General features: G+C 39.1%; 2 protein-coding genes across 3 annotated transcripts; both read left to right on the top strand.

Moving 5' to 3' along the window:
* The first annotated feature begins 7,510 nt into the window (after positions 1-7,510).
* Positions 7,511-9,157, top strand: LOC127244039 (uncharacterized). Its single transcript, XM_051264329.1, has 5 exons — positions 7,511-7,822; positions 7,909-8,145; positions 8,246-8,487; positions 8,598-8,804; positions 8,888-9,157. The coding sequence occupies exons 2-5, from the start codon at positions 8,025-8,027 to the stop codon at positions 8,999-9,001; spliced, it is 684 nt and encodes a 227-aa protein (XP_051120286.1). The 5' UTR covers positions 7,511-7,822; positions 7,909-8,024; the 3' UTR covers positions 9,002-9,157.
* LOC127244038 (uncharacterized) lies at positions 9,045-10,980 on the top strand. 2 transcript variants are annotated; one of them, XM_051264327.1, is made up of 6 exons: positions 9,045-9,185; positions 9,283-9,591; positions 9,686-9,748; positions 9,859-9,943; positions 10,412-10,551; positions 10,642-10,980. In XM_051264327.1, exons 1-6 carry the CDS (start codon positions 9,051-9,053, stop codon positions 10,657-10,659), a joined length of 750 nt encoding a protein of 249 aa, XP_051120284.1. In that variant the 5' UTR covers positions 9,045-9,050; the 3' UTR covers positions 10,660-10,980. The 2 variants fall into 2 exon arrangements, with proteins under 2 accessions (XP_051120284.1, XP_051120285.1); XM_051264328.1 differs by having other exon boundaries at positions 9,295-9,591.
* The last annotated feature ends 297 nt before the right edge of the window (positions 10,981-11,277 follow it).

Raw genomic sequence — 11,277 nt, forward strand, 5'->3', positions numbered from 1 at the left:
AATACATAATAACATATAGACAAAAATTGTAATCAGGAAACCCAAAAAGCTAACGATATGAACGGATTTATTTCGGGAACATTCAGGAGAAAGTATGTCTGAATTGCATTCCGTTCTCTAGGAGTTAGAAACCGTTTCTTGGGTTTGCCTTGCAATCGGGCTGGATAATTGAACACAGGCAATGTATCACTATTTCCATAAATAGGTGCACCACCGTCATCTTGTCTAGGAACATTCCTCGCACGCGTATAGATGTGTTTTTCAAAATAGTGCGCGCAAAAGAAACTAGCCTCCCTTACGAGAAATGCATTTACAATTGAACCTTCAACATGGGCCTTATTTTTAACCATCCTTTTGAGACGATTCAAAAACCTATGAAAAGAAAACAACATTGTCGTGTAGGTTATGCAAACAGGTTTAAGTATACACTAAAGGTGACATGAAAGAACATTTCAGATTGATTCTATGTACCTCTCGAAAGGATACATCCAACGAAATTGAACAGGCCCGACAATTTTCACTTCGTGTGGTAGATGGACGGGCAGATGTTCCATACTATTAAAGAAACCTGGAAAAATATTGTCTCCAATTTGCAAAGGATCACGGGTATTTCAGACTCTAACATCTCCATATCGCTAACAGTAACAACTTTTGACGTAAGCCGACGAAAGAAGTTGCTTAACTCGGTTAGTGGCTCCCAAATCTTCTTAGGCAAGAGCTCTTGAAACCCAATTGGAATGAGCCGTTGCATGAAGACATGAAAATCGTGGCTCTTCATCCCAAACAACCGATATTTCGTCATGTCCACACGTCGGCCGAGGTTGGACATGTATCCATCAGGCATCTTCAACTTTTCAACCCACGTAAGGAATTCTTTCCTACGAGGTTTATCAAATGTATACGCAGCTGGAGGGTAGTATTGACGGACAATGTCATATTCGAGTTCTTTTCTATCACAAAGTTCTGTCATGTCCGCCCGTGCCTTTGCATTATCCTTTGTCTTACCCTTCACATCCATTACTGTGTTGATTATATTCTCGAATACATTTTTCTCAATATGCAGAACATCCAGATTATGTCGTACCAATAAATCCTTCCAATAAGGTAAATCCTAGAAAATACTTCTTTTCCGCCATCCACACACACGGGCAAGCCTTTGATTCACATCAGTAGCATCTAACTCCATTACTTTCAAAAACCCATAACCATCTTTCTCTTGGAGTTGTTCCGCTCCCGTTTTGATACTCGGCGGGGGATTGAAGTCGGTAATTCCTTTTTTAAATTTCTTTCGATCAAAACGGTACGGGTGATTCTAGGGAAGAAACTTACGATGAGCATCAAACCACGACTGCTTGCAACCATTTAAGAGAGTGAATGCCACTGTTTGTTCTTGACATATCGGGGAAGCAGTCTTTCCAGAGATCCCCCACCTGGACATCATCGAATAGGCAGGTAGATTACCTAGAAAAATTAGTGTTATTATTAATATAAAATTTGAGGACAATTACTTATAGATAAATGTGCATATTTTTACCTATAGTCCATAATAGTGCAGCTTTCATGATAAAATTTTGCCCACGAGATGCATCAAATGTTTCAACTCCAGTGCACCATAGCATGTTCAGCTCCTCGATAAGTGGCTGCAAATATACATCAATCTTTTGTTTTGGATTTGCACCACCCGGTACTACGAGAGAAAGAAACAAATATTCATCTTTCAGGCACATATTTGGGAGAAGGTTGTACGGTGTCACAACTATGGGCCAACAAGAATATTGTCTTCCTGATTGTCCAAATGGTTGGAATCCATCGGTGCAAAGACCCAAATGTACATTCCTTGCCTCCATTCTGAAAGAGGGAAATAGTGCATTGAGATGCTTCCAAGCATTTGTATCACTCGGGTGGCACAACACATCTCCACTTTCATGACGATGACCCGCATGCCACCGTATATACGAAGCCGTCCTTGTAGATACAAATAGACGTTTCAACCTTGGTATGATGGGCAAGTAAAACATGTACCGTATCGGCCGCCGTCGTCCATTTTTTACTTTATAACGTGGTTTTTCACAAAATTTACAACACTCTAAGCACTTATCTTCTTTCCAGAATAACATACATCCCAACTGACAACAATCAATCTTTTGTGCCGGCAATTCCAAACCCTCAATCAATTTTTTTGTTTCATAAAAATTCTTCACCAAACAATTGTCCTCTAACATGATATCGTGCATTAGCTAGCACTGTGCATCATACCATCGCACAGACAAGTTAAAATCTGCTTTGATAGTTAGCATCCTCGCCACAACGGATAATAAAGTTGCCTTTGTGCAACCCTCTAATAAACTCGTTGTCAGCCGCACTGTCTGGTCATATAATTTCTTATCATCTGGGTTCGGTTCTTCAGCTTCCACAACACGTGCCTCAAAATCGGGACCTCCAGCGTCCATCACCATTTGTGTAATCACCCATTGCAGGTTCAACAAAACTTTCTGGTACTTGTCTGTTTGATTGATTAGAGCTACCACTCCCGTCATGCTCCTCACCATGACGTGTCCATCTTTCATAAAAACGAACGAATCATCTTGAGTACAAGTGGTATTTTACATCATCAAAAGGAAGAAATCTGATATTCTTGCAACGCTTACATGGACATTTTATGTTACCATCGATCCTATACACCTCTGGACTGGTCATACAGTACTTAAGAAAATTGTCTACCCCAACAATAATATCCCTATTCAGAATACCATTTTGCATTCTATTGTACATCCAAGACCGCGTAGTACTCATGTCGCATTTATATTCTGCAGAAAATACAAATTTCTAAAAATGATTTTCAAAATATTGATAAACAAGAATGGATATATAAAGAAAAAATTAAGCTCATAATAAAGAATTACTTATATTAAAAACATACACAATTTTTCTCTTTGATAGATCAATCATAATTTATTCATAATGTATTCATTGTTATCAGAGAATAAAAAACAAACTACTAGAGAATATAATACAGATTCAAGGAAAATACCTCTTGGGACTGCAATTGCGAGATTTTCTTTGTTTGCTTACAATAAACTCAATAAACCAATTGCAATCGTGTCTTTGGCTCCACCTATATTATATGATTCTGATTGATAATAAGGGGCATAATAAGCAAAATAAAAAAATATATATCAGCTCAAACTCATGAGTCATCCATGGCTTCTATGCTTTATGCAATGTACTAGTTAATTAACAAGGCCAAATAAATACATAAATGAATAAATAGTAATTTTGAATCACTTACTATTCCAAAGGATGAAAGTTTGAATCAATATTGATGCTGCTGCTACCGAAAAGGAAAACTCACACGACGAGTATCAAGGGGGGCTGGTGTAACAGAATCTAAAAAAGTTTGTAGCCCTTTAAACCCAAAGAATAATGAAGAACCGAACCCTTGGAGTTTGAATGGTTATTGGGTGCAGACATTAACATTTTCCACTCTTGTTTCACATTTTGGGAATTCATACAACATGACAATCAGACTCAAATTATACATGCAGCAGATTCGACCCTCTTCATTTTCTAATTCAATATGCTGCTTAAGAACCCAGCAGATTAGATCACAGATCCAGTCACTAGATGAAATTCATATAGCACCAGTAAAACTCCATTGATTCATAAGCTGAAAAGAATGTCTAATTACACAGCATGGAATTACTTGGAAGTTGTTTCAAAGGACTACACATCATAAATTAATTTTTCATACAGATTAACACCCAAGGCTGATATTAAATCTTTTAAATTGGGTACGTGAGACTTCTCACAAGCAGCCAATCAAGAGTCATATATACCGAGCAAAGAATGAGAGAAACAACAGATTAACCAAAAGAAATGGCAAAAATTCGATATGCCAAAAAAATAAATAAATTATTGCTACATCTAAACAGGGCATAGGCTTGTGGTGTGGAAGCTCAAATACTTCATAATGAAGAGGATCCTTTGATCTTTTAGTGGCCTTTGTAGCATATAGATTCTGGCTTCTGTAACCTCTCAAGCCTCAACAATACTTTATTCTCAAATTGCAGACCAAATGTCATCTAACGACACATTTATACTTACTGAAAGAATATGTCTTAATGCTGAAAATTTGTAAGAGATGACCACAAAAAGTATTTGAAATTCTTACATGAAGCAGCTCAATATCGTCTACAAAGAAAGTTTCATGAATTTCATCTATTATCTATACATAATTTATTGATTTCTCAAGACCTATGAGTTGTAAGTTGTATATCTTTGATGCCTTTTCACAATATATGTTATCCCAAAATCCAGATAATATTAAAAACCATGACTTTGATAAGATCATTCATTCTTCGAAGCTTCAGAAATTAGCAATCAGCTCAGCACAGCTGATCTATTGATCAATGCAAACAACAAACAAAACTTAGAAGAAACATTTCTGAAGCAGAATCTAACGACGCATCGGAGCAAAAAGGCATATGCCAACGTTTATGTCATTAACTGAAATAACGAAACTATGATTGAAAGCAATATATATATACATATGGCTCGAGTGAGTTGAATTTAGCAATTATCACTACCAAAAAAATGGTCTTTCGCCACGGCTTGATGGTTCGTTACAATAACATCGTAACAAATAATGGTTTTTGTTACGACAACTTCCGTTACCAAAAAATATTATCTTGGTCAACGTTTTTGGTTCTTTAATTACGCAAAATAATCCGTAACAAAAACGAAGTTGGTAGACTTTGTTCAAAATAACATTAGTTACGATTGTGCTTCGTAACAAATGGTGTATAAATTTATTTTTGAAATTATTCTTTTTAATTATATTAAAATAAATTTAAAGAAAAGGAAAAAAAATGATTTTTATTAATAAAAAAATTATTTATTTTAATTATATTAAAATAAATTAAAAAAAACAAATAACATATGCTTTTTATATCCTCAGTTATACAATATTCACACTTTCAAAAATTATTCCACTCATCTTCATAGACATTGCGACTTCGAAGCCCTACATCCTTCCGGTGAAATCGAAGGTGTTCGTCAGCCGTCACAGCTCACCACTGTTGAGTTGAGGAGCCACCACCAACTTATTTTGGTACTCGATATGTCCTTCGATTTTGTTGACCATCTGTTATGGTTGATTCGCTTATAGTTTTGAGAATCAAAAAGGTTCCCTATCCTTCGCCCTATGAGTCGAGCGCCGACAATGGTGTCATGACTTTTAATCGCCATCTCCAATGCCTCTTCAGGGACAATTGGTCACCTATCCCCTTGACGGCGAAGGTGTCCTCACCCTCCTAGCCCTATAAGTGTCATTTGTCCTCTCATTTGTTTCCCCATTTTTATGTACATTATTGTTCATTTTCATCGGTGTTGATGGTGTTGACTAGTTAGTTGAGTATGAAGTTCGGGTTGATTTGGTAGGTATTCTCTCCATCCCCAAACTTACCCTTCCGTAACTGCCTCTTCAGCTTGCACTCCACCTGCTCGATCAATTGCTCATTCGGCTAATTTCTTCCCCCTTGATCCAAAACCAACTCTATATATCTTCCGAGTTGATAAGATTGTAGGCTTCTTATTGGATAACAAAATAAATCAGCTCGCTGCGGGCCTTTTTCTTACTTGTGATATGGCATCAAATTAAAGTCTTTTATTGAATTATATTTGTTACTCTTTTTATACATGTATTGTCTTCTAGCATTTTTCCTCTTTTCTTCAGTTCTTACAGGGTAGCTTCCATAGGTTTGAAATATAATATATATATATTTATTTTCTTGGATAGGAGTTTGCTAAATTAAAAAGAAGAAGGTTTAGACCAGCAAAGCAAATTTGGAAAAGTTAAGATAAGAGAACGAGCATAAACATTTTTCTCTAAGTATTTTTACATCAGCCTTGTGAGTCAATTTTCAGCTTTAAATTGATTGTGGTTGATGATTCAATTAATCTATGTTCTGGTTTATTTATGTCTCATTCACCTGGCTTGTTTTATTTTGGTGTCTGCATTTTGTTTTGGTTGTTGGCCTTTGTTGCTCTTCTTGTTGTTTGTGTGTGGCAGTTGAGTCACTCTAGATTGTGAGAATTTTGGTGAGATGGTTGTGATTTGTGTTCGATTTGGTTGTGATCATTCTTGGAAAGTGTTGGTTTCATGCATATATCTTGGGTGGTAGTAACCTCAGTTTTGAGTTGCCAATGACTTCTGTTTATTTTATTTTGGTGCTTCTTGAAGTCATGGAGTTGGAGGCTGATATTGGTGTATGGTAGTTTGTCTTTGATCGAATAGGTTGGTGCATGGGCAAGTTATTCAAATCAGATTTTGATTGACAGTCATCCAGGTAACTGAGTAGTGCGAGGGGTGTGCAGAGTTGGTGTTGGCAGCATGGTTTTTCGGGTGTGCAACATTGAAGGAAGAATCTTGGATTCTTATGCATCCATTTGATATTCCACTTCATTATTTTTTTATCTAGACTGGTATTCTCCTCAACTCTGAGTTGCTGGTGACTTTTGTTTTATTTGATTTTGATGCTTCTTTAAGTCATGGAATTGGAGGCTGGATTGATCCAAGCAGTCCATTATTTGATTTGTTGTTTCCTTTGGCAGGTGCAGTGGAAGTTCATCTCTGGTTTTGATATTGTGAGTTTAGTTCTCATCATGGGATTTCACATATAGTTTTGATTCTTGGAGGTAGATTTTTTTATTGTTGGCTTTGCATTGAGGATTGAACATATCAGGTGTGATCTTTGGTTGATTCTTCCTTTTGGTTGGTGGCTTGTTATATCCTTGCGCTTGAGTTTGCGGTTTGGAGATCATGGATTGGATGATTGGTGCAATATTGGTTATAGGAGATATTTATTCTCAAGGAGTGGGTTTGTTGTTAATCTAGTCTAGTTGTGGGAGGTTGGTATGGCTTGAGTTGCCGAATTGCTTGGGATTTTATGGTTTTTGTAATCATGTTTAGGCTTTGGATGGTTGGATTTGGTAGGTTTCTTTTAGTTTGGGTCTGTGCGTTCCTATGTATATATAAGATATATAGATAATTTTGTGATATATATATTTAGTATATATTAGTTTAATTAAAGAGGTTCTTTAAAAAAAAATTATCTTTTATATTCATTCCATCCAATTTCTTTCATTTTTAAATTTTATTTTCTCCAATTGAATGTTTGATATAGTTGTACGGTAGGGTAATATGTTTAAGTGGGCCGAGGAGTTTTTCTTGTTTTTCTACTTGTCACCTATTGTTGTGTTTTCAATTATATATCTTTTTAATGAAATGTAGTAGCTTGATTGTTTAACCTTCATTCTGTCCTAGTTTTTTTGTTCATATTTTTTATGATTTAGAAGGTAGGAATCTTTCGGATGTATGTTTAGTGTTGGATGAGCTACCATCATGCTTGAATTTATGTTGATTAATATCAGAATATGACAAACGTGTTTTGATTTTCTCCTAATATACGTTTTCATACTGCCAACTAACACTGGTGTCTTGCAGGTTATGGGCAAATCTCAACGTGGTGCCGTTGGAGGGTCACAGGATCCGGCAGTCTCTCCCGCAAGACGTTTTACCCGGGCATCCGCACGTAACAGCCCCCTAGAGGCAACTCATCCCGCAAGCAGGAATCCATCGCCCATCCGCAATCCCACAAAGAAAGTGACAAAACGGAAGGGATCTCGGGTCTCGCCACTGCTCCAGCGACTCCGGTCCATCACATCAGAGTGGGAGAAAGAGCGCGATGCTCGTGGTCAAAGCATGAAGCCAACATCTTCCACTCGAAGGGCAGTGCTTCAGGATTCAGAGGGCCCTTTGGAGGTAATGTGGTTCCTTTGCCGAAAGCATGTCCTTATTTGAACTCTCAGTATAACACTACAATAGGCTGACACTGTTAACCCCAACAGGAACATGATGATAGGGATGTTCCATCACTTTTGATCCGACGGCACTGACACAGGATGACGATGATACAATCCCCCCCACACAAGCAGATGACGAGACACTTCCGCCGACGCAGGACATGGAGACTGCAGAGAGTGATATGCCACTCTTGGATGAAGGGCCAGGCTCCGACCCCACTCTGATGACAGGAACAGAGGCGGGCAATATGGCACCATTGGACGAGATGACATCGCACGACGGTTTGGAAATTAGCCTTCAAAGATTACCGATTACATTTAGTGACTTCATATTTTGCATGTAATATCCTTATTAGAACATGTAATCTCCTGTTTGTGTCAGCTGGTTCGTCAAAGAAAAAGCAGGGGAGAGGGGCGGCACGAATGCCGCGTGGATGGGGAAAAGATCACAGGATGCTTGTATTCACATCGCCGGATGGTAAAAGCATCGTCGGACCCGACGTAAACGAGTACAAGACAGCCATTGGGGTCATTGCACGCAACGGAGCTCGACTTCCTCTACATTACCCCACGTTCGCTGAGATACCGGAGACGAAGAGACAGGGTGCATGGATGGAGGTTCAGGTGATGCAAACTTCATTAAATTGAAAGTTCTTTTATTTCATATAGATTCTTATATATGGCCCTACCATCTTCTCCGGACCTGGTGGAAACCGTGTGAAACGGCATTCCAGAGTAACAGCGGATTACCAGACTCAGCGGAGAAAGTGGTCTTGGCTGACCTAAGGGAAGTTTGGAGGCACTGGAAATACAGCATCAAATCAACTTACTTCAATCCGATCGAGGACGATGAAGAAGCACTGAAGAAGGTTCCCTCAAGCAGGATTGTGCCCGATCAGTGGCCGAAGTTGGTTGAGTATTGGCGCGACGAGAAGGTGAAGGTACGCATAGGGACATGCCAAATTAATATACGTTAAATCTGCACGGGCATGGACTGAGAACTAAATAACTTTGATTGACGTAGCTTCAATCCAAGAAAAATGCGTCGAACGTAGCGAAAAGAAGCTTTCCACATCGTACTGGGCGGAAGTCATTCACGACTCTGGCAGAGGAGATACCTTTTATTACAATTAAGTAATTAGTCATGTCATGCGCCATCCCCATATTTTCCTCTCATGTATTTCATTATGTTTTCGATGACAGAAGGCCTTGTATTGCTGCAGATCAAGGCAAAGGGGAAGGACCCCGACAATCTGGAGATTTGGATTTCCAGTCGCACACAAGGCAAGGGAAAGGATGACCAAGAAACCGAGGAGATATTGGTAGAATAAATTCGTTCCCAACTTAGTTACAATTCAGTCAGTATTTACATCTCTAACAACAAGAGCAAGTTCGGCCTCACTTAAATCTTTCCTGCAGACTTATTTACAGAATGAGCTAAACAAGGTTCCCCCTGAAGGGCGGACTCCCTCTGTTCGGGAGACTCTGTACCGACGGGCCCTTGGGGGAAAGATTAAGAAGCGGTCAAAGGTCGACAGTGCGGCAAGTTCAGCTCATCCCCGCAGCGAGTCAACTGGTTTAACAGACAGTGTAGCATTCCAGCATGGGTGGGAACAACTACAGAATGGAATGGAGGAGCTGAAGGCAATGATGGATGAGTTCAAAACCATCAAGGCTGATGTGTATGCATTCATGCACAGAAACTCCGGAGCGGTTACTGGCCAGGCAGTAAGTATTCATAATCCCTGACCTGTTTGGTATGAGTATCCCATGAGATTTGGATGGCGAAGGAATTTACCATGATCGGCATGTTATATGATAGGGCACATCTCGTATTGATTCAGTCCCTGAGATTCCCAGGCCTGTGTCCGAGCCAAGCATGACGGTATGATTCCGTGACGCCCTGGAGTTTCTTAGAAATCAGTGCAGTGTCTAATTTAGGCTACTCTTGACTGCGTACTACCTTATCCAACTCATATGCCCTGTCTGTTGTAGGTCGGCACACATGTGCTTCTATTTTCCCGCACCGGTGAGAAAAAAGTTGTTGCAGAGGGACTTCTGCTCTGCCCCCCTGGGCCAGGTTGGTCCGGTATCTTTGAGGATGTTTAATTAAACTTTTAATATGCCTCAGCGAGATATCGTAGGTTTTCGTGACTGTTCAGGCCTCATATTGCGTATTAGCATGGATTCACTAAGTGTAGAAGTATACAATGATACGATCCGTGGATTTCCAAAGCGATGTAGACTGTTAATGTAGGGGTGGTAAAATAACTGCTATTATGACGACCCATGTTTATTGAAGGATGTTTGGTTTAAAGATCAAGCTGCAATTACATAGGAAATTAGGGTATAATGTGCTTCGCTACCTAACTCGTGAATGTAATACCATGTACTGTACGACATGTCTGAATGTACGTACTCCTCTTGTTCTAGTTCCAAAGTATTACACTTATAATGTCTGTGTTATGACATGTTATATATACAGTTCGAACGTCTGTTGATATATATGCTTGAATGTAATCAGAAATTGCTCTTGTGAATGCTGTAGGTGACACACTTTCCTTGGTCAAGGTCTTCGTGACATCCGCGTCAGTCCCGGACACACCCCTTATTTTGCCGACCATTTCTGGGGCGACTACCCTTCGCGATGTCGTCGGCGAAGATCCTATTGAGTGGAGCTACAAGGACGTAAGGATCTACTTTAATACCTTTCTTGTATTGCCTTCCGAAATTTATAAGAAGTATGACTTAAAGTAATCTCTGTGTTGGCAATTGCAGCTCATGCGCCGGGCTTGAAATGTTGGTACCGATACACCCATGTTAATTGCCCCGTTTGTCATATGGATTGAATGTCGAACCTGTCTTTGGATGGATTGTGTTGAGTTTTTGTTGAACTATGTCTGGAATTGATGCGTAGACCTTTGTGGTTTGAATTCGTATGGTGAAAAATGTGCCTAATGGGATTGATGGATAACCGTATTTGCTTATTGCGTTGTTTACTTGTGTTTGAACTGTTAAGCACGTTTTGCGGAACAGGTTGTTGATGTGTAGATACTAGTAGGCTTGTTCTATGGGTTGCTTTACTTTGTTGGTAGGTATGGAATTCAGATTTTAATATGAATTAATGTTTGCGCGGGGCGTAATGATGATGATGTTTATAGCAATCTTTGTATTCGTAATTTATTTTCGTATCATACGCATCACAGCAGGTCCATTTGTTACGAACAATTTCAATTGCAGCGTACCCCCTGTTTTTCAAAATACGCTATTTTTCCGTAACAAAAGGCCAGAAAATCGTAACAAAAAGTGGTCTTTGGATATTTGTTGTTACAGACGGTTTCGTGACTATAAGTAGGTAATATTTTTTTTACGGGGTTCAATGCCGTTACAAATAGTCGTAACAAAAACCAAGTT

The sequence above is a fragment of the Andrographis paniculata genome, unplaced genomic scaffold, assembly GCF_009805555.1.
Source record: "Andrographis paniculata isolate CXL003 unplaced genomic scaffold, ASM980555v1 Contig9END, whole genome shotgun sequence".
NCBI classification, from domain to species: domain Eukaryota; kingdom Viridiplantae; phylum Streptophyta; class Magnoliopsida; order Lamiales; family Acanthaceae; genus Andrographis; species Andrographis paniculata.